This window comes from Erpetoichthys calabaricus, chromosome 1 (assembly GCF_900747795.2).
Source record: "Erpetoichthys calabaricus chromosome 1, fErpCal1.3, whole genome shotgun sequence".
Taxonomy (NCBI): domain Eukaryota; kingdom Metazoa; phylum Chordata; class Cladistia; order Polypteriformes; family Polypteridae; genus Erpetoichthys; species Erpetoichthys calabaricus.
The window spans coordinates 283316960-283344708 of NC_041394.2; the positions used below are offsets into that span (position 1 = coordinate 283316960).

The window sequence follows — 27749 nt, forward strand, 5'->3', positions numbered from 1 at the left end:
TTAGCACATCATGTTCTTTGTTTGTGTATATGTGTAATTTAACATTTCAAGACAAAAGGTGATAATAAGGAAAACAATTTTGTGATTTCTTTATTCAATAATAAAGCAGGGATTTTCTTCTTTTGGAAGATTTACAGTATATTCCACCATGAATATAGGATGTTTACTTGAACAGTTGTCTTTATCATTATGCATTGCCATCTTCAGTAGAGTGTTGGCGCTTTCCACCTTAGAGACAGAATTTCTTCTCACCAGTGCAGTTTTCCAGGGCAATACTTATTAATGAGTGACTGATAGTATGGCTTGAGGCTCTTGACATCTGGCAGATCAGTACTCTTTGTATAAAGGTCAAATTGGCTGAGAAAACATGATGAAAGGAAAAAGAAAATTAATCACATTTTTCCTGGTGCCATCTTACTGAGTGAGGTTATCCATGTAAAGTGAACACAACTGTAATGCTAAACTGTTCAAATATTATTGCAACACTAGATAAACTTTGAGGGTGAAAATTTTACGAGGTGTTACATATTCTAACACAAAAAAACATTGTGCCTCTCGCATTTATTGATCAAATGTTTACATTTTGACAGTTTTTTTTTAATCAATGTATACAATTAGAAAAATTATTACTCTTTATTCACATAATACATTTTATTTATTTGTAGGCGCCTTTCTAAACACTCAAGGACATTGAACAATAGATAAAACACAGATTATAAACAAAACTATAATACAAAAATTAAAATCAGACAGAGCAATTGTAATCAAAGAGAAAAATCAGTCTTAAACAAATGAGTTTTGTTTAGATTTGAAAACTGAAAATGATTCAATATTTTTAAGCTCAGATGGTAGTGAATTCCAGAGCTGGGGAGCAGAGCAACTGAATGCTTTGCTCCCCATAGTGGCAAGACGTACGAAGGGGACAGTCAGGTGGATGAAGGAAGAGGATCTAAGGGTACAGGAGGGAATGGCAACATGGAGGAGGTCAGACAGATATGGAGGGGCAAGGTTGTGGATAGCCTTAAGTTAACAGAAGAATTTTGAATTGAATGCGTAACTTAACTGGAAGCCAATGAAACTGCTACAAAACGGGAGTGATATGGTGAATAGAGGGGGTTCTAGTAATGATACGGGCAGCTGAATTCTGGACTAGTTGAAGCTTATAAAGAGATTTGTGAGAAAGACCAAAGAAAAGGGAATTGCAATAATCCACACGAGAAGTGACAAGGCTATGAACAAGGATAGCAGTGGTGTGGGTAGTGAGGGAGGGGCGAATATGATTAATGTTACACACGTGGAAATATGCAGACCGGGAGATGTTATTGATGTGGGACTGAAAGGATAAAGTACTATCAAGGATGACACCATGACGCTTAACCTGTGGGGAAGGGGAGACAGAGGAATTATCAATAACAAATGAAAAATGATCAGTTTTGGATAATGTTGATTTTGTACCAATGAGGAGAACCTCAGTTTTGTCACTATTTAAGAAAATTTGAAGAAAACCAAGATTTGATTTCTGCTATGCAATAAGTGAGGAAGGTAGAAAGGAAGCAGTAGGTTTGCTAGTGAGATAGAGCTGGGTGTCATCAGCATAACAGTGGACACTAATGTTATACTTAAGAAAGACATTACCAAGGGGAAGGACGTAAATAATGAAAAGGAGGGGCCTCAGGACAGAGCCCTGGGGCACACTTGAAGTAACAGCGGTGGGTTGGGATGTGAAAGTTTTAAGCTGAACAAACTGAGTGCGGCCTGAGAGGTAGGATCTGAACCAATCTAGTGGAGTGTGGGTAATGCCAATCAAAGATAATCTATTGAGAAGAGTAGTGTGACAAATAGTGTCAAAGGCTGCACTCGGATCAAGGAAGATGAGAAAAGTAATTAAACCAGAATCAGCGGCCGTAAGGAGATCATTAGTAATTTTTATAAGTGCTGTTTCTGTACTGTGGAGGGGACAAAAACCAGACTGGAACGGTTCATACAGATTACAGTATTTTGAGATAAATGAGAATGAAGTTGAATAGCCACTATTTTTTCAAGAATTTTGGAAATCCATCCATTTTCTAACCCGCTGAATCCGAACACAGGGTCACGGGGGTCTGCTGGAGCCAATCCCAGCCAACACAGGGCGCAAGGGAGGAACCAATCCCGGGCAGTATGCCAACCCACCGCAGGACACACCAAGCACACACTAGGGCCAATTTAGTATCACCAATCCACCTAACCTGCATGTCTTTGGACTGTGGGAGGAAACCCACGCAGACACGGGGAGAACATGCAAACTCCACGCAGGGAAGACCCGGAAAGCGAACCCAGGTCTCCTAAGTGCGAAGCAGCAGCGCCACCGTGCCGCCCATTTTGGAAATGAAGGGTAGATTAGAAATAGGATGAAAATTACTGAAATTAGTAAGATCGGCACCAGGTTTTTTCAGTATTGGGGTTATTGCAGCAGTTTTAAAAGATGAAGGAACAGTACCAGTAGTGAGAGAAGAGTGGATTATAGCAGAGATAAGAGGGACCAGAGAGGGGAGGCAGGCTTTGACCAGAACTGTAGGGACATGTTAACTACATGTTTGCTTTTCTCTAATAAAGGCAACTTGGTGCTAGTTTTTGTTACTAAGTCACCACACAATTTGCATGACTGCAAGTTTTTTTTTGTTGTTGTTTTTAACAGACCTCCTATTGCCACTGTCCAGATAGTTTGGGCCTTTGCTTTCATTACATGCCTACAACTAGCCTGACCACTCTATCAGCTGTTTTTCTGGAGTTGTTTCTTTTATGTTACTTCTTCAGTTTGTTTTTCTCAAACATCTCCAAAATCACTGATGCATCATTTTACTCAATATTCAGCTCACTTTACCAAATTAAATGAATATCATCACTCAGGCTGTTTTTCTTTCAAGGTGTTTTAGCACCTGAATTTTGTAAGAGATGGAGAGAAGCTTTATTCTAGAGCTGTCTCTTTTTTTGGGTAAGTGGACAAGCCATAGTCCTGTTATTAAATATTGGTTCTAGAGTGTTCTTTTGTACTTTAATGTTCACACCCAGTATTATTGTTCATGTTATGTATGGGTGTACAGCATGAAAAACTGTAAAATATGAGCATCTGATATGCCGATTATACTTAAGAGATGTTATTTTTACCCCTCAAGATTCTATGACGCGGTCCATTTGTGTGATGAATTCTTGAACTAATTTAATCATAATGTCTGGCACAAACCCATTTCGAGGGCTTTTTCCTTTGTAGTTGATTTGGTAAGCTATGGTTTCTCACTAATGTGAATTTAAGCATGAGTTAATAGGAGATGAAAATATTTATTTTACTCACTTGAACTCTTTCACCCAAGGTAGCATCTTCTGATCCTTTTCATTGCAAAGATGCATGTAATCTCCATGGGTATGCCAGGGGTAAAAGGAGTGGAAGCGAATCATACACAGACCCTGAAATAAATTACTACAGTCATATTTGTGGCAAGCATTTTTTTTTTATTTCTCATGAAAAATGCAACAGCTCTTTATAAAGAATTGTTCTTTGCTTGTCTCTACTTTTTGAAGTTTGGTTTGAGATTCTCTAAATATACAAAGATTTAATGTCAAAACTGAGATTACCTTTGTGTACATGTCTAAACATGAGCTAACATTACCAGTGCACTTCTGGGAAAGTGTTCCATTTTTTGTATGCATTATATATTACACATTTTACAACCCCAATTCCAAAAAAGTTGGGGTTCTTTGTAAAATGTAATTAAAAACAGAATGCAATGATTTGCAAATCTTATAAACCCATATTTTATTCACAATAGAACATAGAAAACATATCATGTTGAAAATGAGACATTTTCCTATTTCATGAAAAAAAGAAGCTTATTTTGAATTTGATGGGAAAAACATGTCTCAAAAAAGTTGAGACAGGGACAACAAAAGAATAGATAAATAAGTGGTACTAAAAAGAAACAGCTGGAGGAACATTTTGCAGCTAATTAGGTTAATTGGCAATGGGTCAGAACATGATTGGGTATAAAAAGAACATCTTAGAGAGGCAGAGTCTTTCAGAAGTAAAGATTGGTGGTAAATTGATGATGGGGTTCACTAATCTGCAAAAAAACTGCGCCTACAAATTGTGGAACAATTTCAGACTATTGCTCCTCAATGTACAGTTGTTAAGACTTTTGACTATGTCATCATCTACAGTACATAATATCAAAAGATTCCAAGAATCCGGAGAAATCTCTGTCTGCAAGGGACAAGGCCGAAAATCAATATTGGATGCCTCCAATCTTTGTGCCCTCAAGCAGCACTACATTAAGAACAGGCCTAATTCTCTCATGGAAATCACAGCATGGGCTCAGGAACATTTCCAGAAATCATTGTCTGTTAACAGTTCACCGTGCCATCCACAAATGCATCTCTATTATGTAAAGAAGAAGCCATATGTGAACATAATTCAGAAACTCCACCATCTTATCTGAGCTTTAAAATGGAAGGGGGCAAAGTGAAAAATTGTTCTGTGCTCAGGCAAATCGAAATTTGAAATTCTATTTGGACAACATGGATGCTGCGTCCTCCTGACGAGGAGAGGGGTTATCCGGTATAATCAGCACCCAGTTCAAAAGCCTGCATCTCTTATGGTATGGTGGTACATTAGTGCCAATGGATTTGGCTGCTTGCACATGTGGAAAGGCACCATCAGTGCTGAAAGGTATATATAGGTTTTAGATAAACGTATTCTCCCATCCAGATGACATCTTTTTCAGAGAAGGCTTTGCATATTTCAGCAAGACAATGCCAAACTGCATACTGCATCTTTTACAACAATATGGCTTCGTAGTAGAAGAGTCCAAGTGCTGAACTGACCTGCCTGTAGTCCAGACCTTTCACCAACTGAAAACATGAAACAAAAAATATGAAAAAGACAACCCAGGACTGTTAAGCAGACAAGAATGGGACAACATTCCTCTTCCAAAAGTCCAGCAACTGCTCTCCTCAGTTTCCAGATGTTTACAGACTGTTGTTAAAAGAAGAGGGGATGCTACACAGTGGTAAATATGGCCCTGTCCCAGCATGTTGCTGCCATCAAATTCAAAATGACCTTATTCTTTTCTTAAAATGGTACATTTTCTCAGTTTAAATATTTGATATGTTTTCTATGTTCTGTTGTGAATAAAATATGGGTTTACGAGATTCACAAATCATTGAATTCTGTTTTTTACATTTTACACAGCGTCCCAACTTTTTTTTTTTTTTTTTTGCAAATTGGGGTTGTACTTTTTCTGTATGAAAATCTGCTTAAAATAATTTTTTTGGCTATACATTATGGTGTAGGTAATGCTAGTATTGTGTTTCTGATTTAAAATGTAGAGCCGTGATTGACCGTAAACATTTGCTCACACTTGTTGAGCAATATCCTCGATTTTTCTGTCACTTTTCTTGAAGCACTGAAGTACATCTTACTTTATGTGAGATTTTATGAGACAATATCTACTTTTTTTTCCCTTTTGTGTTTCAAAAAGTGAAATTCATTTTAACTATTTGTTCCTGTTTTCTTAATGTTGAGTATTGCGAATATTTCTCCTGTATTTTTCTATTTATATAAACCCCTCCTAAAAACAATTAGCAAAATTGTCTCTTCCTCAATGCATAAGGTAATGTCTTAGGTCTGTCAAGCAGATCAAGTGGTAACATCTACAACATCCAACTGCCCTGAAGAATGAATTAAAATGGTCTTGATTGTGTTATTGAAATGCAGATTTTTTTTTTCATTGGGAAATTTTGAAAAATTTCACACTTGCAGAGACATTCTTTCCTGAAGAATAACCCATTTTTTTAAGCATTTAAATTCATATTGTATGAACAGGTGATCACTAAAGTTCAGAAATCATTTTCAAAGCTTGAGCAAAAAAGAAAATATGTAGGGTGTATATGTAAATTTTACGTCTGGTGGAAGCATTGTAATGAAATAAGTAATTTTAATAATTGTATAGATTGTGTTTGATTGAAAGAGTGTGCAGATAGCTAAAACAATATACTGTATACACAGTGGTACATAGTGTGCTTCTGTGTTTAAGTGTAGCATTTAACAAGCCGCTCAAGTTTCTCTGTTACCTCTTACAACACTACATCGATGGAAAATGAAATATGTGTAGCTCCTGTAGATTGGTTTGTTTTGTTAATTTTGAAGTAGGGACTGCATATGGCAATTCAACATATTTTGAGGTGTTCATACTAAGTCTTAGTACTCCAGGTGTGGTTTTATGGTTTTCTCTGGTTACATGCAGGACATCTTTGCCTTTTTCTGCTGCTCTGGGAACTCCGCTATAACTTCACAGTTGAGGAATCTTCTGTCAATTTTAAGTAATCCAAAATGATTATAAAAAGTATCAGATCAAATAAGTTGGTTATTGGAATGTAATGCTATTAACATATTGTTAAACTATTTTGACATCCCTTTCCCAACTATATTTGGTCACAGATAAGCTGCTTTGAGTGCCGTACAGTGTGAAGATAAAAATAAGGTTCTGAATAATTTCTGATAAAATGTTAATCAACATTGTATGAACATAATGTGCCTATTTGTTTTATTTTTGGGGGCTATTTGTAACAACTGTGGCATGGCCTTATTTAAAACAGAATACTAGTATGTCACAAGACATGCATACTATCATACATGAAGCAATTTAGTCAGTCATTGTCCAACTCCCTATATCCTAACTACAGGGTCATTGGGGTTTGCTGGAGCCAATCCCAGCCAACACACACACACACACACTAGGGACAATTTAGGATCACCAATGCACCCAACCTGCATGTCTTTGGACTGTGGGAGGAAACCCACGCAGACACGGGGAGAACATACAAACTCCACGCAGGGAGTACCCGGGAAGCGAATCCAGGTCTCCTTACTGCGAGGCTGCAGCGCTACCACTGCGCCACTGTGCAGCCCTGAACCAATTTAGTCCTAATAAAAAGGGTAACAACTGGTATGCACTCAGTATATTTCTGTAGAACCTTGCAGAATTCCTCCAAAACAAAAATTAATTAATTTTGCTACACAAAGATCTCGAATTGCATTGAATTACACTATTTATCCATGAAATAAAGTTTGTGTTCATTTCAGTCATCCATGCCATTTTAGGAGGAGTAATACAATGGAGATGGTTAACATACTGTAGCTGTGGGAACACCTATTTAATTCTCAGCCATTCCAGCCCATTTATTTATTTATTTTTAAGAGAAATCTTTCATCTTAATTTTCAAAGACCTGTGTATTAGGTTATTATCAACTCAAAATTGATGTACTTTAAAGATTAGAGATTATTAGAGATTGTATATGGTTTGGGATGAGGGTGGTAATTTGGCAGCTAAGGACCTGTTGCTGTCTTGCTCATGCAAGGATGTTATCCTTTTATGGACAAAGCAGATTAAAAAAATTAAACAGTATTAACATTTAAACTCCACATTGACAAAGATAATGTGGTTCCCAGAGTCTGCTGCAGCTTTGTCTTGTATCAGATAAGCTACGGACACTGAAAATGCTCTACACCCTGATGGCAACTGGAAGCAGTTGGCAGCTCTTGCAAAATGTCAAGCTTGCATAAAGTAATAAAGTATTTTGTTGATTAACTGAATTTCATTTCCTTATCACAGATTTTTATGGCTGACCAAAAAGAAGCTCATTATGATAACTTGCTCAGTATGAAGCCCTGGAAAGTAAGTAAACACATTTAGTTCAAACATATTTATTTTAAAGCTTTATTGTGCAAAGGTTATCCAGCTTGGCATAGTAAAATAGAAGCAAAGTATTTTGTATTTGTTTTTGTTTTTTTTTGTGACAAACAATATGCAATCTTACCTCTTCAGGCAAAGGGCATTTATTGAAGGTCATTACTTGGTACATGTATTCTGTCAGATAGGAAATGACACAACAGGTGATTACTACTTTGTGACTTATAGCTATATACATTTACAACCTACTACTTAAGGGTATATATTTTACTCAGCCTCAAGGTGTTTATAATACTCAGGTGTTACAGCAATTGATTTATTGCCAAATAAAAAATACGTTGTATTCCACTTATTTTAAAGAACTATTAGATTATTCAAAATATGTGTAGGTGTGAGCATCCCATGCACTACTCCAAGTATAAAAGACAAATCTGCACCTTTTCCTACTAGCATTGGAGCTGTTTTTGCAGAAGCTGCTCACCTGTTACTACTTCATTCTTAAGCATTCTTATTGTGTTACCTTCACCTATGCAGTGTGTTTTTAACTTCATGTCCTCAAGTGTTTTAAACATTATTTTAATTCAGTGTCCCTTTTATCTGTGCAGTCACCAGAAAGGAACTGAACCGTTGGAACTAGCCTAGTTTCAATTGTGGTTTTATAACCTCACTCATGGCTCTTCCAGCACACAACACAATTAGCTCATATAACTAAAAGAACATTTTGTTCACTTAGAAGGACACTGGTGATGCCCCTTTTTTTTAACCAGTTTCTCTGCCACTGCTGTTATCTATTACAGTTTTTGCCAGTATCTGCCTTACTCTCCACCTAGTTCCAGACTAAACAAGACCTCAGTGTAGCCCAAATGCTGACAGCTCTACAAGATATGTATTTGAACTCCTTTCATTTCCTTGAAATAAGTGATAATTCCTCTGGGAGCATTCCTACAAATGAAATAAATGGTTTGAAAAGTGGATTGATAAAATGGAATAATCTTAACTTAGAAAGGTTCTGTAGAGGTTCTATGTTTCACATAGTTTAAATTTCATGAGCTAAAAACAAAGGTCTGGCCAATATTTATTTATTTTTTTTTAACTAAGTCCCCAGATGTCCTACCTGCATCAGCACTCCACTGATGGGAATTAGGTATAAAGGGGAGTCTGATAAGATCAAGTAAAGTCAGGAGGTTAAAAGAAGGACAGAAAAGGAGCTGGGATTGTTGCAGAGCTAGTGCTGTTATAGGGGAGAAGGTAGACGGTCAAGAAGTGACCCCAAAATGAGTGTGCGATCGGCACTTGAGGGGCAGTGTTGCTCATGCTGAGCTTCCTGGGAGCAGGAGTGACCAACCACTCCAAGTGCTGGCACAGAGGAATGGCAGCAGGAGACAGGAGCAGAGCTCTTGGGGTTCCCATAGATATCGAGGACATTAGCTGGTTTTGGGGTGCCCCAGCAGATACTGCCTGAAGTGGCAGGGGCCCAAGCTGAAGAGAAGGATGACTGAGTCTGTCAGTTTTAGAAGGAAGCGCTTAAGGCTCATGGCGGTTTTAAATGAAAATCCTGACTGTGTTTTAACCTTGGGATTTTAACTACTTCGTTGATTTCTTTACTTATTGGACTTTTTAACCTCCACTTTGACACTGTTTTTATAGATTATTGATTGAAGAAATCTTATTGCACTGCACTTATTTCTGAACCCTGCCTTTGTTTTAAATATAAGCATTTTGCACAAAAATATCTGAGAAGTTACACTTAGGAAATCCATTATGTATGAATTTGCAAAATTGCACAGTCTGTACGTTATCCTCACCATCATGACCCCAGGACATCAGAACATTTTCTAATCCACAGTTTGGTTTGTACACACCATGCAGAGTGCTAAGAAGATAGAAAGATCAGTTAATGAAAAGTAAAGTGAGCAGCCTACATTTTCTTTTTTTTATTATAATTCATTACTATCTATTTAGCTTTCATAAAGAGGACTTCATAGCAGGCACAAAATAAGTGATAATCTATGATCAATGAATTCTGCTGTTCTGTCGAGATGGTTTTGGATGGTATGATACCATGAAGGTTTATTAGCCATTCCCTATTTTGTAAGAGTTCCAAGCAAGAGCAATACATTACTGCATTTGACAGTGCTTACTGCTGACAGAAACCCAACAATGTCACCTGTACTGTGGCAGTAATCGCTTAATGAGAGCCGTAATGGTTTTTCCTCTTTAAAGTGTGATGATTGCAAGTAGTATGCATTTGACTCTTAACTGTGTTTAGAACTGGAATTTAACCTTAATTGTGCAAATGAATGTCCCTTTGTCATGGTGTAATAAATTTGGTGATGGAAAATGCATTGCTACTTATTTTACTACTGTATAGTTAGAAAATGAGGGGGCTTTTATTGCTGAACAGAATACACCTACTAAGTACGAAATATAGCGACACTCTTCATTAGCATCTGTATTCAAACCTAAAGTTAATACACATAGATAAATAGTGGCTACTTACCAAAACTGACTCATTAAGTTTATCAGAGTGAGCTGTTGTACTCCTGATCATCAATTAACAAAATATGCATCCTAAGTTATGTTATTTTCTCCATAATGTTATAGGTATATTGTAAATAAACACAATGAAGAAATACTAGAATGCAATTATGTGTTTGAACTTCAGCATCAATGTTCAAACGAAAGACAGATGCTTCCAGTGCCATATGTATGTATACTATTTATTTTAGAAGGATTCCGGCACTCCTAAAATATGTTTTCATTAATAGCGTTTACACTTTTTTCATTATTCACATTTTCTTCATTCATATTTATGTATAAACATCTCTGACATTCTATACCCTTAGTTAATTAGCATCATTCCCAGCAAGCTCTAAAGATGCTATGCTAATAGCAGACCCTAACTAATGTCCTTCTTCTGAGTGTAAGACTCTCCCAAGATCTTTTGCTTCACTACCTTCAGAGATGGCGTCTTTTATCACCACAAACCCCTCTCTTCTGAAGCAGTCCTCAAATGGAGAGTGAGGAGATCAGAATCTCCAACTTTTTAAATTCCTTTTTCATACAGTTTAGCACAGTTGCCAGTGATTCTGTCTGTGACATTGCCATCTAGTTTTAATGCAAAAAGTTTGACTTTGTGGGTAGTGGTTTGCATCCTTTTCCTTTATGTAGTCCTGTTTAGTTTGACATGTACAACTGTCTTCAGTCCCCTTGTAGCTTTGTCAGTATGATCTGAATGGCTTTATTATTGTGTCTGTAAGTTCTGTGAAGTTCTTGCATGTGTGAGCAGTGTCAATGTGGGTATAAGATATGTTTTAATGCCAGAATTACAACAGAGAAATCAAAAATTTGAAAAAGATTAATTGTATATATGGCTTGTTGTCTTCCCCCCCAACCCCCCACACTCGTTGGAGACACTGTGGGGCTACTTCTGCCATTAAGAATCCAGATGAGTGCAGTCCAATCTGGGAAATGATGGCAAGAGGAAAATTCAGTTGTAGCAGAACACTTATTACCGTAATAGAGGTGTACAATGATGAACTCAGGATGTCCAGAAATTCTCCTTTAAACAAAAGAGCAAGACAACCTTAATCTTGGTTATCAGTATGACCTCGGAGCATGGGATCAGGTTCTCAGTCTTTCTGGCTTTATGGATTTTAAGTAGGATGCATCAGAAAAGTTACTTGTGGTCAAGCGTTTATAGCAATATTGTTTTTTTTAAAGGTCCAATGTTCTCTTATCCCTTAGCTGAGGAGAAGAATTCACTAAAGGTTGAATTGTTAAGTCACTAACAAGGAATGTCAGTTGGAAATTGTTTCTGTAGACATTCAAAGCAAAGTTTTTTGGCAGCAACTGTTAATAATATTTTAGAAAAAAATGCACGTTTCAAACATTCAAATGGATATCAGATATGTGGTTTCAGGGACATGTTATGTGAGATTTTTTTTTCCAAATCATGTGCTATTGTCCAGTCTTGGACCATAGCATCCCATTCTGTGAGAAATGTCGTTTTTCACGAAAACATGAGATTACATTTTTTTCTCAGCCACCACTACAAACTACATGTTGTAAGTAACATCAAAAAATTATCTCTGGGTGGGGGTATTCCTTTAAATTAGAGACATCAGCTGAGTTCAGATTGTGTGAAAAGAAACTGGAGCACCCAGGAAAAAAACACAGCCAGAGCTGTGAGGTAACTGTAGCAACTGGTAAATGATTAGAAATGCTTTTTGAACGCAATTTCATAACAAATCTGGTAAATCTAACTTAGAACAGCCTGGAGAGGACCAGGTTTCCTGTCACTCTATCTGGATGACACACCAGTTCATTGCAATAAATAATACCATTTTTGAAAGAGAATTTTTTCTGTTTGACAAAGTAGAATTATATAATCAAATAGTTTTCATTTTAATGTAACATTTGTTTTAGTTGAAATTATTTTGATGCATTTAGTTGATTTTTTTTTGTCATTTTCAGTGCAAGTATGTCAGCATATTATGAGAATTATTTGGTTCAGCTCATATCATCACATTAAATGCTATTCAAAATAACTAATGCTGTTTTCTATTAAAGATGCTACATAAAGTAAGTGTTCAGTAGGATTGATAAGCTAAATTACTTTATTAAATGGTCTAACCTAGTGAACCATAGCAGAAAGTTCATTTCAGTTCATTGATGTAAAAGAACATCTCTTACTTGTAGCGTGGATCTTTGTCATCAACATTTTCGCTGAAGCTTGAATCTCTGAACACAATGGAGTTTTGGAATTTGCAGCCAACTGGGAAGGTATCTCCAACGACAGACCACTACAAATGAAAATGACAGTTCTTATCAATTGCTGAAGGTCAACATGATGACATTTCTAGTTTACATTGATTGTGCACAGGGGCACAATGAGCCTAACACATTCATCATTTGAGTGTGGAGACCATGTCAGAGGAAAACCTATAGACACCCAGACTTTGTGAGGCAGCAGTGCTTAAGAATGATTCTAGTTAAATTCATTAATGTGACTACTTCATTACAAAAAAAAAAGGAAATTTGGCATAAACATGGAACTCAAAAGCTTCTATGCATTTAGTTTTGGAATTGATGACTCCATATTGGAATATTCCAGACCAGTCACTATCTGTGTGGGTTTTAGATTGTTCTTCAGTGTCCGAGTGGAGGTACCGGTATTCGAGTTTCTTCTCACATCTCATACTACCATTAATCAGCTACTTGAAACTTCCCTTGGGCTGCTTCCTGAGCATTGTTTTGATTACAAATTTTGATTAGTGTTTTGATGTGGACAGCACTCTATTGCAAAGTATTGACAGAAATGAAATGCTTCTTCATATAGTATTTTCAAACACGCTTAAGCCAGCTCTGAGTTATGACTTCAGAGACTGTGCCAACTGGAATTGGTCCTGGATAGGATGCCGGTCTATTGTGTGGTCTACTCATGAACAAATCAACAAGAGGTCAATTCAGAGTTGTAAATTAACCTAACCAGCACATCTTTGAAGAGATGGAAGGAAAAACCACACATACATGGAGTGAACATGCAGAATCTGCAAATGTGAGATGTCAAATTACTAATCTGGATATGTTAGTCAGCAGTTCTAGCCACTGCTCTTTACTGTGTCATTTTGACAGATCTAGAGTAGAAAAATCTCTGAATGAAGGAGCAAAAAAAGTATTGTTTTTGTGAAGTGAAATGAACAGGTTCTTTTCGGAATTATTTAATTCTCTTATCTCAGTCTGCTATTCCACTCTATTATCTGTGTACCTGAGGTTCTCCCCAGAGAGCCAAAATTTTCCCAATGTCATGCAGGAGTCCAACCAGTTGGAACCAATCTATGGGGGAAAAGAGACACAATTAACTGCTGTTTTTGTTTTTTGTTTTTTTTACAGGCTTTACTGTCTATGATTGCATAAACTTGAAGGGTTTAAAACAAGTAAGTTGGTTTCTTCCTTTATCATTTGTTAGCTGTTTAATTCTATAACGTTAATGAAAATAAAGCATTCATGTATACAGTATTTACTATGTTATATAATGTACCTGCACTCATGAGACAGGCTTAAGCTTGTTTAAACATCTGTCGTTACATTTTTGTTCCTTTCGGTGGATACAACTACAAAAACGTAGCTCCAAATATTATACAACTTATTCAGTTTAAATCATAGCTGGGAGTGATGCAGCATATACAGTGACTGCTATTTATTAATACAGTGTTTCTTATTCAGAATAATGAAGAATAAACCCCAATCCCAGTGTCACTTGGCTCAATTCAGGCACCAGCCTTAATAAACTAACAAGATAATGCATACTACATAAAGATAAAATCTTGCATATGACATTAAATAGTTTTCATGTTGTTTTGATTTTAAAGCTTGTCTAAATGGTGTGGCACCGAGACATCCCTGCAGGACCTGCCATTCACCAGTTTTAAATGGTAATGAGCAGTGTATGTTTAAAGAATATACATATATACTAAATCCATATTGTGTTTTATGCTGCTCCTGGAAAAGCAAGTCTACAAATTGTTTACTTTGTTCCATTCAGTGTTACTAGTGCCTTTGATGAACATGTTGTTTTTAGATGTGGTCTCCTATCCCTGTCTTTTTCAGAGCAGGTGGAAGGTCATTCATAGATTTAGATTGCCAGAGGGTACATCACTTTTTTTCCCACAGTCTTTGTTACTGGCTATGCTGACCTTTGTCTGGATGTGCTCTGCGGATCCCCTCTGCCGTTTGATAAGCATGATAGGAGTTTGGAAAATCAACATCAGGGTCAGATTGGTCAACCAGCTGGTCGAGAGCATCCAAGCTCTCCATTACTGTCATGTGAGCGTGATTGCAGTTTGACCATTCTCTTTGCTGAAAGGACAGTTTGAGGGGAAATAAAATAAAAATTACATTTTGTAAACCAACACAGCAAACAATACTTGGAAGTGGCCTTCAGCATTAGGCTTCTAGTAACTGATTTCACTACATGCATTTTCAACAGAAAGTACATTGTTTTTGTATCCTCTTCTTAATGAAAAATGAAATTGATAAGCTGATTCTCTTATACAAGTTAACTTACAGATGACAGTGCAAAGTGTAATTCATTAAACATTTTTACCATTAAAATAATTGCAAAAGAAGTCACCTACTCCTGGTCACAGAACATAGCATAGACAAAGAGATACATTTGCTACTTTCTTATTTCACTGACACCTATAACCAAGACAACATGCATGCTCAAAACAGATTAAGTTGTACATGTATTGAAGCACAACCAGATGAGCAGACTTGCTCTTGATTGCATTCTAGATTAAGGTGAGAAATGAATAAATCCTATTGTACTATACCACCCTGCCTTGTTTTGTGACCTTTGGAAACTGAGGTTTACTGTCCTTCGATCGTTGGAAGTACTGTTTTTATGCTGTTGTGATAGCATATAAGTTCTGAGAGAAAAGTGTGCTCCACCTGCCCCACTGATACTAAATTAATGCAGTTGGAAAGAAAGTGAGACAGAAACGTTGGTATATTTGGCTAGAATTGTTTATAAGTCTTATGTATGTAACTGTCTCCTAAATGAGCTTAGTATTTTGGGAACAACAACAACAACATTTACCATATATACTCGCGTATAAGTCGGGTCTTGAAGCCTGAAAAATCGATCCTAAAATCAGACCCTGACTGACTTATATGCCCGTTCAAAAATACGACACTTAATTTATTTATTTATTTTATTTTATTTATTTTTATTTTTTTTACATCTTGCTTCCTCCAACCTCTCATCAGTTTGTCAGACACATCGAATTTTGTTGCAGCAGCGCAGTTACCAATTTTTTTTTTTTAATTTTATTGATTTCATTAAAATCAAATAACATTCAAATAAAATTCCATACACATAACTCAAGTTTTACAAACAAAAAAAAAGTTTCTTTCTCCACTTTAACAACGTTTAATTTAAAACCAGCTTCATATTTCCTTCTGAACGCTCCATCGTAGATAAGGGATGCTCTTACGATAAAGGTGTATAAGGGTATGAGATACAAAAAACATAAAACAGTGCAAATGTTGCTTCAGAATGGTTCAGGTATTACCGTGTGGTCACATAGGCACAACACATAGAAAAAAAAAGACAGTGTGCTCCGTGGTTACTGTCTCAGGTGGGCCTTAGTATATCATAATCACTTAGATCAATAGCGTGAGTTTTCTACATTCAACTTATATGAGCGACATTATAAAATACCGGAAATTATAGAGTAAAATCAAGCCCCGACTTATCCTCGGGAGAACTTAAACGCAAGTATATAGGGTGTTTCTATAGCACGTTTTCATTCAAATGATGTAGCTCAAAGTGCTTTACAAGATGAAGAAAGAAAAATGAAAATATAAACATAAGATTAGGCAATACTAAGTAACAAAGCATAAAGTAAGGTCCAATGGCCAGGAAGGACAGAAAAAACAAAAAAAAATCCAGAGGCCACAAGACCGACCACCCAGTACTAAATAAAAGTTGGAAATAGCCACTCAAATTATATATACACATACTCCTTTAATCACTTTATGAATTCATGGTTTATCTAACAATGCTTTCAGAAACATACCTTTTGCTTCACAAACTCGTATGTCTGGTAAGTGTGCATCTTTTTATAAACATTGCACACCCGGTCCAGAAGGTCTCCACTCTGTGAAATGGAAATGAATGAAATAGGATGAGTGACGTACACCAAGCAATGTAAAAATCGTTTGTGTCCATCACATGACTTTTCTTATCTAAACCTGTGATTTTAGCAATTAAATACAGCAAACCAATGGGTTATGTGGAATTAAACAAAATTATTATTTTTTTTCTCAGTTGTGCTACATTTGGGACATAAATATGCTTAGAAAATACAAAATTATTATCTTTGCAATTTTGAGTTGTACACTGTTATCAGTTGAACCCAATGTAATTTTTATTAGATGATTTTTTTTTTTAATTGTTTCCAAAGACTCTCATCCTCACACTCCGACATATACAGGCATCACTCCAAAAGTGGTCTGATTGTGTTTTCTGGCCTGGGGATATTTCACCACTCATCTAAAATTTCCTTAAGAAAACCTATGCGGACATAGTATGGGATTTTAGGGGAGAATGTGCTGTCCTGACACAGCCCAAGCTGAATACATTAGTATTGTAAGGAAGCTGCAGGACTAGCAGCACTGGGCAGCAGGTAGGAATTGACATTGGATAGGACATTTTTTTTTATTCACCCTCAATGATCCAGTTTACAGGTGGTCAGCAATCTAACTGCTTGTCTGTGAGCAGGCATTGGGATGGGTATGGAGAAATCTCATGTAAAGATGCAGAGAAAATGCTCTGGTAAGAATCAAAACTGAATGGCAAGTGCTGGAAGACAGCAGCATTACCCACTTTGCTGCTGTGCTATCCAGTTTTCTTCAGTGAATCCAGTATTTCATAAATGACCGTGCATGTTTTGTTTTAAGGAAATATAGCAACATTTATGTGGAATTTATATCAGTAACAGATTTTCAGTTCTACATGTACTTTTTATTTAACCTAAGAAACAGACTAATGTCATTAAGATGTTTGTCCATCTCACACATGGAATTTAGAATTGATAAACCAATTCCAGAAATTCATTTGGAGATTGGTTGAGGAAAAAATGTAGATTTGGAAATATTTATTTTTATTTTTAAACACAATAAATTGCTCCGTATTTAAGAAAATTCAAAACAGCACTATCTGCTTTTATGTGTATATGAGCTTCGTGAGAAAGGTAGTGAAATAAAAACATGTTCTTGAGTTCACCAAATCCTGGATTTCCACTTCTGTTTACATTTTCTTGGGTGCTTTAAGAGCTGAATCTCTGTCTTGCTTCTTTTTGAAGCACAACATGTTGACATTTGTGTCTGGTTATGGATAATTAGCTGCCTTAACCAAATCATTTTTCCTGTGAAGTAAACTCCTTAAGCAAAGTAAACTTGTGTGTATTTTTTAAAGAAAGATATAGATTAGTGAGCTATTCAAAATCTGCAAGATGAATAAGTTTAAATAGATGGGAAATTATGTTTTGTAAGTTTCTTTTAGCTTCTCAACTTACCAATTCCAGTTTTTTTTTTTTTTTTTTACACAGATCTTGTCAGTATCAGGAACAAGAAGGCACCCATCTAGCCCAGAGTATCCTTACTCATACTGGGAGACTTTAGAGTCACCACCAGTCAACATACACTGCATGTCTTTGTGGTGTGAAGGCAACAACAGGATTTGGGGTGGAAGACATTGTGATTACTGTATGCCATGAACCCCACAGAGTCATTCAGTGGTACATGGCATAAGGTAATAACAACATGGAAAGCTCCATTTTAGTGTGTGTAAGTAAGTACATTTTACTTATATAGCCCTTTTCAAGAACAAATGTCACAAAGTACTTTACAAACAGTCATCATGGAGATTCGTACAAAAGTGAGTTAATAAATTAAAACCAGTAATTAAATGCATAGACGTGCACAATAAACCCAGTCACATGCAAAAATAAGGTTAAACAAAACAGACCAGGAAAAAAAACCATAGGCATACAGAGAAAAACACAGTAATTTCATAAAAGTGGATTGAAAAAATTAAAAAGAAGGAAAAAAATGTATACAGTAAAATTACACAAAAGCAAGCTGGAATTAATGGGTCTTAAGCTTCTTTTTTAAAAATGTCCACAGTATCCATGGATCTCACATTTACAGGAAGAGAGGTCCTATATTTAGAGGCAACCAACTCAAACACACAACCTCCTTTAGTCATAGGTCTGGTGCACGGGACAGCTAACAAATGCTGATCTGAAGAACTTAGACATACATGTCATATAAGGCTGCAGTAGCTCAGCAAGTAGATAGGAGTTTGACCATATAGAGCTCAAAAAGTGAGAACCAGGATTTTAAAATAAACTCTGAATTTCATGTGAAGTTGGGGCAAAGAAATCAGGAATGGTGTGATGTGAGATTTATTAGATGATCTAGTCAGTAGCCTTGCAGCAGCATTCTGGACCAGCTTTGTGAACAGAGAGTTAAAGTAATCAAGCCAAGATGACACACATGCATACACTATCATCTCCAGCTCTGTCTGGGAAGCAATTTGCATAAGTTTATGAATGCTCCTAAGATGGAAGACGCAAGACAGTGTTACAAATTTGACATGACGGTCAGAGGTCAAAGTCTAGCCAAAAGAAACTCCTATGTTTCTGACGGTGGATTTCACAAAAGAGGAAAGAGAGCCTAGGGTATAGAGAATCTTTAGGATAAACCTGTCAGGCACACAAATTAAAAATTCAGTTTGGTCAGTATTTTATTGCAAAAAATTCTCAGCAATCCTTTTTTTTTTTGTTTGTTTGTTTGTTTGTTTTTTTTAAACATTCAGTACTGCCTTAGAAAGGCATTGTGGCTTGTAAGTCGGTGCCAGTATGACGTATCAAATGGGGCATTTTGCAACCAACCAAAAAATAACAAAGAGCTGAGTAGTTGTGTTTCTTTGATAAGAACTAGATGATTTGGCTCAAACCCTCTGCGTTCAAACCCTTTTGCATTTTGGTTTCGGCTATTTCAAGGGGTGGTGGCACACAAGGCCCTTTAATTTGTGGCTTGAATTATTTCTATGCAGAATTTGATCAACTTTGCCTGCCCCTAGAAACTCTGCGTACTTGCTGCCAAGTCATTTTGAACACATCTTTTGAGAAATCCTTTATGGGTGCTGTGATAGACTTATGGCCTTTCTTCTGCCTGTTTTACTAAGGGTGAGCAATTGCTTCCCTGACCATACCCTGAGAAAATCACATTTAAAGATTAATGGAAGTATTGATGAGCTATCGCAAAATACTGTTAACATTTTTCAAACATTTGAATTCACTTTTAACCCTAACAGGGTTGTCAAGTGCTTACTCAGTGCTGTGCTGCATAGAAAATTTTTTGTTCTGATATTTGCCATTTTATTTTTTTCATTTTTTTTATTTCTGCCATTGTGTTTGATTTTTCACCCTAAACCTACAAGGGTAAATCATAAAGTAAAGGCAATTTGAAAATTTCATGGTAACCACAATGAATAAAAGTTGACTCAATACAACACGTTTGCTGTGGCTTATGGGTAGTTAAAACAGGTACAACACGTCAGTCTGTAATTAATCTAGTTGAAGCCAAGGTCAAATGAACATGGATGCTCCACTGCAGGATTGCAACCTTGTTGAACAATGCACCGTAGTAGAATTTATCTGGGCAAGAGTGAATTTAACCAGATTTACAAAAGCCTTCAAAAAATCCATTAAAGTGAATGGTGACCCAAAGCACATGGTAGTGTGTAGTAGCTTTACAGAAGTGTGTCATTTGGGAACTTTTTTGCTTTTCGTAAAGTAAGGGTGCTTTACTGAAAGCCTTCCCAATTATGAGCTGAAAAGATGACATTTAGGATGGTTCTATGGGTTGTGAACAAACAATCTGCCCTAAATTCAGTGGAAAACCCACTAAAGTCAATGGTGGGTCAAAACTGACCCGAAAGATGTGGCAAGAGATTAAAAAAAAGTAGAAGCTATATACAAATTATGGGATATTTTCTTTTTATTTTTCATGTTCATTAATTTGTGGCAATTCGTTTACCCCGAACGGATCAAATTTAGTGTGGTCTTCCTGGTTTCAAACACAAAAACAGGTCAGATTTGACCCAAACATGTTCCAAATTTCCCATCTGTCAGAACCTACCTCAAAATTTCTGAATCCAGTTTTCTTCTCCTGTTCTGGACGATAAACATCGGAAGGGTCTGGTCCCTGTCACAGCAGCCATGAGAGACACAAAAAAATAATGTTAAAGGTGATGTCAGCTGCTCTGCATGTGAAGCATGATATAAATATACTATCTCACTCTAATCGTATCTATAATATCTCTCTCTGTCACTCACTTACAAAAAATAGATTCTGTAATGTTAATTAAGTCCATCCCAAAGTAATGTTCTACTAATTATTACTTACCTCTTCTCTTTTGGTTTGTTAAGCTGTGAAATGGACTCAACTTAACGTTACTATGCATAGCTACTCTTGCTTCAGTTGATTGCTCAAATTCTAGTTGGCTCCTTTCCAAACTTCTCCCAATATTTTGCGTTTAATTGTACTACGTTGCAAAGTTCATTAAATGCGAAAGTACTGGCTGTTGTCATTGTCGTTTCTCTCTGTCCATTTCTTGCATGAAAAAACATGACTCACAGTGAACTAATTTTGATGAAGTTTGGTACATCTGTTCTTCAAGGAAATTTGTTGAGAAAGTTCCATTTTTGTTTAGATAAAGTATGCTGTGTAAATCTTTAAAATTTCAAAAGCTGCCATTTAATAAGCATTCGTGAGTTTGCTTTACTCACCACATCCACAATGGCTAACACCCTAGTACTACACACATATGATAGCAAATTCAGATTCCCAATATGAAGTTATTGAAACACCAGTGGAGTTGTAAGTGGTCCTTACTGTAGAACGTAACTGTCCATCTGCTAGTTCTATATGCCCTCTACCTCCAACTGTAACAATAATATACAGCATCACTCAGCCAATTTTTGTATCATTTGAGTTCATATTTGTTGCCTGTGAAAACTGTTTTAGCTTCCAGAATCTTATTTGAGTTTGGTTTTTAATCTCATGATATTGTAAAATGTTATTACATCCATCCATCCATTATCCAATCCGCTATATCCTAACCCCAGGTCACGGGGGTCTGCTGGGGCCAATCCCAGCCAACACAGAGCGCAAGGCAGGAACAAACCCCGGGCAGGGTGCCAGCCCAAGGCAGAAAATGTTATTACAAAAATGTATGTTATGTACTGTCTTAATGTACATGCATTCTATTACTGGTTATTTTGGAATTTGACTCATTGTTACAAAAATATTTAAAAATTAGAAATGCTCAAATGTTGTCCCCAAATGCACTTAATTACTGTGCCATGCACACCTTTTAAAATCGTTCTATTAATATTCACATAACTTTCCCTATTTAAATTTATTTTTTCAGTCTTTTTGCATTTAATGATGATTCTTTTAGTGCTGTATGTATTGTTAGACCACAACACAAAGTACTTTATATAAGCATGGAAATCCAAGGAAACAACAGAATACAAGGGTGAATGAAACACAGGGAGAACACAATGTTCCGATAATGAACACAATATTGCTATCTCTCTGGCCCTTCTTCTAGAAGTTGTTCAAAGTCTGTTTGGAGGGCAGTTTCATCAACTTGCCTTGCAAAGCATTATGTTTTTCACCTACAATTTCTCTTTCTACACCATGGCCCTTGGAGAATTTAGGACAGGAAGAAGAGGAGGAGGTGGTCCTGACTCCATTTATTCCCATCCTGTGGCTACTTTTGGGATCAGTGGTGGTTCTCCTATTTCTATAAGAACACCAATCTACCATTTCCTCCAGTGTCCTGGTGTCCACACTCCTCTGAGCTTTCAGTTGTGCTTAACACTAGAATTCCTGAAGTCTACGAAAAAACTTGTAATCCCAGTCCACCTCAAATCCCTATGCACCTCTACTTTCACCGTCTTTTGTTTTGTAAATGTGTCAATCAGCAGAAGCAGCAAGCAGCCTGCTGTCCCATCCCCTGCCTTGATAGAGCTCAGTTCAGGCAAAAAGTTCTCCCTACTCAAACCAAGGCTCCTTATCTGTGTGTGTGATCTGGAGTTGTATTGAGTAAATAATACAGTACATCATTATTTGAAATACATGCATTTCATGTTTGTTCTGTGTCAATAAAGATCTGGGTAAGTGTAGGATGAAAGGAAATGCAAGAAATGCTGAACACATCCATATTACTAACCGAGAATGCTAAACCGGATGGACGCAGGGACATCCGGCCATGGGCCGTAGCCGCAAAAAGACGTACTGCGCAGGCGCCCCAAGAAATGAGGGGCCGCGAGAAGCGGATGAGGGGCCGCGAGAGGCGGACAAGACCACAGAAAAAAGGAGTCAAAGAAATGATGCGGCGCAAGCACAGAAAAAAGGAAAAGGCAGAGAAAAAAGAAGTCAAAAGCAGGCGCCGCACGAAACCGATTGCAAACGAAACTAGCACACAAAAAAAAAGAAGACGCTTGCGAACAACAGCAAGGCAACCCCCCCCCCCCCCCCCTACAGGCACCGGACGGGACACACACCAAGAGGGGGATTTAAAAAGGCAATGGAACACAAAAAAAAAAAGAACACAAAACCACCCCACACACCCTACAAGCAACGGATGGGACACACACAAAGAGGGGGATTCAACAAGCCCCTGGAACACAAAAAGAAAGAAGACGCTCGCGCAACAACAATCCTCAACCACCACCCCCCACAAAAAATCAATAAGAAGTAACACCCAAAGCCACATATCTAAAGGAAACATCCATATTAAACATACGTCATCTCAACACCTTCACATTAGGGAGGATAGGTGGATCTCCTTACAATAAATCACTATTAACCGTTCAACTGCAGAAAAGACTCCATATTAACAGTGAGTGCGATCCTCCTTATTACTTATCCATATTTCGCACGCTGAGGAACAAACAAGTCATGAATACACGCTCACGGGTACAAAACGATTCGGATCGGATAACGGGACCAAACACACGAACACGAATGAAACAACAAAATAAACGGGGGGGGGGGGGGGGGGGGGAACAAGGCGCTAAGGAAACTCCGGGAGAAAAAATGTCTCGGATCAAAAAACGCAAAGCTCAAGTAACCCCGTTACAGAGACGTGCCCAAATGGACAGACACAATGAACGAAGACGCATACAGCGCGCGTCTCAAAGTACTGCATCGAAACAAGCACGATTTCAAAAGAAAGAGCTCGCGTCTCAGACATACAAAAAAGGGAGCGAAGAGACAGAATAAATGAACGCAGACGTGTAAAACGCGCATATGACCTGCCAGAAAACAAGCAAGCAAGACTCCAAAAGCAGAAAGCTCAACTGACCGACATACAAAAACGGACAAGGCTCGATACAAACAATGCACGACGTAGACTGAAACGGACTTTTGGCAAATTGGAGGCGAATCAATTAAAAATCAAAAATAGCGCGTCACAAATAATGGACATGCAACAACAACGCCTTCAATAATCAGTCCACTATTGAGGAAAGTTCATTGGGATTAATGAATGTCATTTGCAATCATTGTCAATCACTTAACTTCCCAGAAGAAACAACTGGCAATACAAATAATGAATTTACACGTTGTTGTCAAAAAGGGCAGATTAGACTGCCTCCTTTACATTCATATCCTGAATATCTACAGAAGCTTCTAACTAACGATGTGCCTGAAAGTAAAAACTTTATGAACTGCATTAGATCCTACAATAGTTCATTTGCTTTTGCATCTACCGGAGTACATATCAGACCACCAAAAGGCAATGGCCCATACTGCTTTCGCATATGTGGTTAACAAAACACACTATATTATGTCCAAAAAATATTAATGTTAATCACATTAATAACCAGGTCATTTCATTACTTCCTGGAGAGACACGGCTCTTTCTAAGCTCTGACAAAGTTGACTCTGATGACGACAATGAACATCTGAATTTCCCCTTAGAATATTTGAACACTATTAACCCAGACGGATGACCAAAACACAACCTTACCCTTAAAAACAGTGTTATTCAAGCAACAGTTCTTACAGAATCACATGCCAACAATATTGTTCTCATTCCTAGAATTGACCTTACGAGTTCTGACCTAGAATTACCTTTTACATTGAAACGCCGACAGTTCCCCATTAAACCTGCATTTGCCATGACCATCAACAAATCAAAAGGACAAGCCATGGACAAGGTTGGCATCTACCTCTCTGAACCCGTTTTTGGACGTGGACAACTTTATGTTGCCTTCTCACGTGTTCGACGTTCATCTGACGTTAAAGTTATAAATGATCCATGCCAAGGAAGACTCATTCAAAGACAAGATACCATCTTTACTACTAATGTTGTATACAAAGAAATATTCCAATAAAACATTACTCTATGCCAAACACTCTATTTTGTATTTAGATAGGCATCATCCAAACCTGCACACTATTCTATATCTAATTCATACATCTCTTTGTCATGCCCCAACGCCAGGGGTTGGCGAGCGAAGCGAGCAGGGGGCGGAGCCCCCTAGTACTGTACCTAAAGCAGAAACTTTTTCCATGTTATACTAATAATGACGTGAAGTGTATAATGTGTGAAGACTTTAATCCAAATATCAAATAAACGTGCGTTTTTATTCAAGAATATAAGCAAAAAAAAAAAAAGTATTCGATTTACATGTGGCTGTCAATGAGTTAAAAACTCAAGCTCAAACATCAATCGACAGGGAGCTTACACATATTCTTGAATGGTACAAAGGTAAGAACTGCTGCTTTATAACCCGAAGGTCCCAGGTCTGAGACCAGGCACTGCGTATTTTGAGTAGTCAGCTGCTATTATTATTATTATTATTTCTACAATATAATAAAACATACGTTTGATTTGAGTCTGTAACACCTTGTGTAAATTTTGGCTACTTGTAAAAGTTAGCACTTGTTTTTTTTTTTTTTTTATTATTTAGTGAACTTGCCTCTCCCTCTCTGAGTTGATGCCTGCTCAGTACTATTTGTTGTGCCGGCAGTCAAAGACACAATGTCCCGTGACTGCTATCAGACTGGACAAAGGCAGAACCGTAGCAACAGACAGCTTCTTCACAGCGATTTCACTGGCTAATAGACTGCTCTGCACCACAACGCAACTCTGCTTGGCACCATAAGTAAAATGGATCTCCCACTTAAGTTAAAGTCACTTCAGTACGCGAGCAACTTGCCACGCTAGGGTTTAGATCTGACAGCACTATGCTGACAGTGTATGCGCCAAAAAAAAAAGAAGCCTTTGATTTCAGTCTGTAACAGTTGGGGTAAATTTTGGGCGCATACACCGTCAGCACGGCGCTGTCGTATCTAAACATAATCGCATATTCACCTATGCCAAGCTGTCATTTAACCAAAGGCACATTTTAAGATGAGTGATAAGGATCCCACACAGACCTGAGGAGAATTTGCAGACACCATGCAGATGGTAACCATGTAAGGATTTAAACCCAGGTATGTGGTGATAAGGCCCATGTTTAAAAAAGTAAACTGAAATCTGAGGACGAGTGGGCAAGGTGCTGAATGAAGTTGGGCTGTACAGATATGCTAGTACTGTGCAGCTTTAATCCCTTTGCTGCACAAACTCCTTCTGAAAGATTTGTGCCCCAGTCATCCTGCTAAGGCTCAGTTAAGCTTCAGATGTGTAAAAGGCTCAGACATCACATGACAGTGCGTGTTTTTTTTTTTCCTGGGAATCATGTTGAAAGCAGTTTAAACAATTTAAGACAATTATGCCCCAAATGTACAGCAGCCTGAGATCCCAGACTGTAATCTTTATCTCAACAAGAGTCCACACCCCTAATTGCTTTGCTGTCCTGGAGACAGCTGCTCATTGCATCAAGAAAAGGCTATCATTTAAAAAAAAAGGGAAAATGTAAGCTTTATAATTAACATGCATAGGGGGTGAGAATCTTTAAGTGTTTTCCTCGATTTGAGTCTTATCATAAAATTAGCTTTGAAATGACAAAAGTGAAGGCTTGGCTTAAATTCAGTTTATCCACATACCATCTCATATTTTCCAACAGCGCCTTTGGTTTCTAATTGACCTTTTGCCACAGACATTAGCTGGGCCAGCTGCTTTATTGCTGATGCTTTCTTTCCTTGTGGCCAGATCTTCCCAGGGACACTTGGTACATTGCTGAGGAAAAATGGATGATATGGCCATTTATGTCTCTGTGTTATCGGTCAAAGGTAATTTCCAGGGTGCCTGTGGCTAGAAGTCTATAGATGACTCTGCAAAGTTGTTTAAAGCAACACCAAGATGTCTAGAAAAATAGTCGTTCTCATCAGGCTTTCACAAATGAGCGCACAAGGCTCCCAGAGCACGTCGCTGCCTGCCAAAGAGCATTTCTCTTGTGAATGAAGCAGCTAGTACAATTTGGGCCTGTCACTGTTTAATTAAAACTGTTTTCATGCTGTTTCTGTTTTGGTGCTCATTTCATTAATTACAAACTGTATTATATTCATATAAACAAACTAGCAATTTCATAAAACACCTTTGTTTAATTACAGGTAGCAGTGACTTGCTTAAGGTTATTGAAGAAGAAGCCTTGTTTGTTACAGCCCAAAGACTTGTAAAGAAACCTAAACAAAATAACGGCTACAAAACTACTCTCTCAATTACGATCGTAATGAGTTAACTGTCTCTGTCCCTGCAAAAGACAGATTAGGTTTAATACAGTGGCTTTCTCATTGACCACTGGGGAACAATTTTAGAAAAGAGGCACGCAAATAAAGGGAACACTGCGTCTGCACATTCTTACTCCGCCTGGTTTCTCTCTGGCACCTTGTACCTCATGCTGCCAAGATAATCAAATAGCTCTCCGTGACTCTGAACTGGCGAAAAAGGAAGGAGTAAATATTTTTTTTTTGTACTACTTTTAAATTATTAAATCATAATGTGATATGCATATTAATTGATTAGTGTCTACTCCTTGCAATGGACTGGTATCCACGGCTACCTCCTGCCTTATGTCCTGTCCTGCTGATACACTACACAGCACCGCACAACCTCTCATCTGGATTAAGCAGAGGTTTGATAACAGATAGACAGGTGGTTTGATGGACCAGTGGTAATATGTGTTCAAATTTTAAGCAATTTTATTAATGTATTTAGAGTTTATTTAATGATCACAAGGAAACCCGTGTCGAAGTTCAAATATTACAATGTCAAAATGTCATCTTAATGCTTTTATAATGCTGCCTGGAATTCTAATTTATGAGAACTCACCGTTTCGATGATCTTCATTTCAATTCTGTTGTGTTGAAATATAGTAGAATCTTCCTTTTAAATATGTTATAAATATTTTTTTTACAGATGCTACTACTATGCAGGACGACCAGCCTTTAGAAGACTGGTGGTGAAGATCAATAACTCATTTATA

General features: G+C 37.4%; 1 protein-coding gene across 1 annotated transcript; it reads right to left on the bottom strand.

Annotated features, from left to right (window-relative positions):
• On the bottom strand, positions 1-27749 carry miox (myo-inositol oxygenase). Its single transcript, XM_051930180.1, has 10 exons — positions 27596-27749; positions 20443-20508; positions 16311-16391; positions 14424-14586; positions 13496-13563; positions 12421-12530; positions 9531-9598; positions 7853-7902; positions 3332-3444; positions 1-357 (listed from the first exon to the last, which is right to left on the bottom strand). Exons 1-10 carry the CDS (start codon positions 27611-27613, stop codon positions 249-251), a joined length of 846 nt encoding a protein of 281 aa, XP_051786140.1. The 5' UTR covers positions 27614-27749; the 3' UTR covers positions 1-248.